Source organism: Cynara cardunculus, unplaced genomic scaffold, assembly GCF_001531365.2.
Source record: "Cynara cardunculus var. scolymus isolate 2C unplaced genomic scaffold, CcrdV1 Un_Scaffold_11799, whole genome shotgun sequence".
In the NCBI taxonomy this organism is placed as follows: domain Eukaryota; kingdom Viridiplantae; phylum Streptophyta; class Magnoliopsida; order Asterales; family Asteraceae; genus Cynara; species Cynara cardunculus.
Window position 1 is genome coordinate 483 of NW_020207040.1, and position 1,424 is coordinate 1,906.

Genomic DNA, 1,424 nt, shown 5'->3' on the forward strand with positions numbered 1-1,424 from the left:
ACTATTTAGTGACAATTATTAATTAGTCACTAGTTTTTTCAAATTCATGACCGYCATTTTATTTTCACTAACATTTCGAAGTAACATTAACTAGTTAGTGATGACTATTGCTGGTCACTAATCATTTCAAATTAGTGACTACTCATTTTTTGGTCACTGAAACTTCCAACTTAGTGACTATCATTTTTTGGTCACTAAACCTTTCAACTCAGTGACCATTATTTTTCGTCACTACACGCATGAGTTTATAACATTAATGACAAAAACACAGTCTTCACAAATTTAGTCACTAGAATACCATTATATGAAAAATCTATTTTTTTATGAGAATTAATGACCACTTAGTAACCAAATTTACTTTTTATCACTAAAATTCATATTAGTGATACAAAAGTAATGATGACCTATATATGTCATCGTCACTAATCTCATAGTTAGTGACCATAATATAAATTACTCACTAAAATTCTGATAACTAACTAGACTCTTTCTCGTAGTGTCTTAGGGTTTGATCTTATTTGCGAATTTAAACAACACCAAGTTAAAGCAAATTCAAATAAATTTGTAATATTTATTTTTCCACAAATGGAATAAACAACGTTTAAAAGGAAAATAAACAACGTTTAAAAGAAAAAAAAAGCATAACAATTACCATCAAAACGAAAAAGTAAGAAAACACATGTTGTAAATAATTTAGAAACACGTGACTATATATATACCCTAGTTTTTATAAGTAGAATATTGTGTTTTTTGGATGTGATATATTCTTCATTTGAGTGGCAACTATATAAGACAACATCTCTCCTTCCCTCCCCTCTCATCATCATATCCACCAAATTTTGTAAACCGTACAATTTCTTGTGCTTCAGTTCATCATGACAAAGGTGTACCCCACTCCCATCACTTCGGTTGTTGTTTCGCCACCCAAATCCTCTGCTGCCAGTAAGAATCCGGTGGTCTTCACTGTTTGGAAGAAGTCTCTACTCTTCAATTACGATGGATTTCCAGTGTTCGACTCCAACGGCAATCTTGTATTTCGAGTAGACAACTATGTCACCGGAGGGAATGGTGAAATTGTTCTCATGGATGCGTTCGGCCGCTCTGTCGTCACTATTGGCCGCAAGGTACGTATATCTCGTCATGCATGTTCATCAAATTATGATTTACAGACACAAATTTGTTCCAAGTTAATTGGATTCCATATTGATTAACCAAATATTTTGTTATTACCAGAGGAAAAGTCTTTCGGACACCTGGCAAGTGTATGATGGAGAAACAACGCTTGTTCCACGGTTTTCGGTCACGAAACACATGAACATTTTCAACACTAAGTCCCTAGCTTACGTTTGCAAAGAAGGATCGTCAAAGAACAACAACACGAGAATCCTGATGTATGAGATCGATGGATCATATGCTCAAAGGTG

At 34.1% G+C, this 1,424-nt stretch overlaps 1 protein-coding gene across 1 annotated transcript; it reads left to right on the forward strand.

The window, feature by feature from the left end:
• Positions 1-875: 875 nt before the first annotated feature.
• On the forward strand, positions 876-1,419 carry LOC112505537 (protein LURP-one-related 8-like; the record flags this gene model as incomplete). Its single annotated transcript, XM_025109434.1, has 2 exons — positions 876-1,124; positions 1,234-1,419. Coding segments are annotated over exons 1-2 (435 nt in total), but the record flags the coding sequence as incomplete, so codon positions are not given.
• Positions 1,420-1,424: the final 5 nt, after the last annotated feature.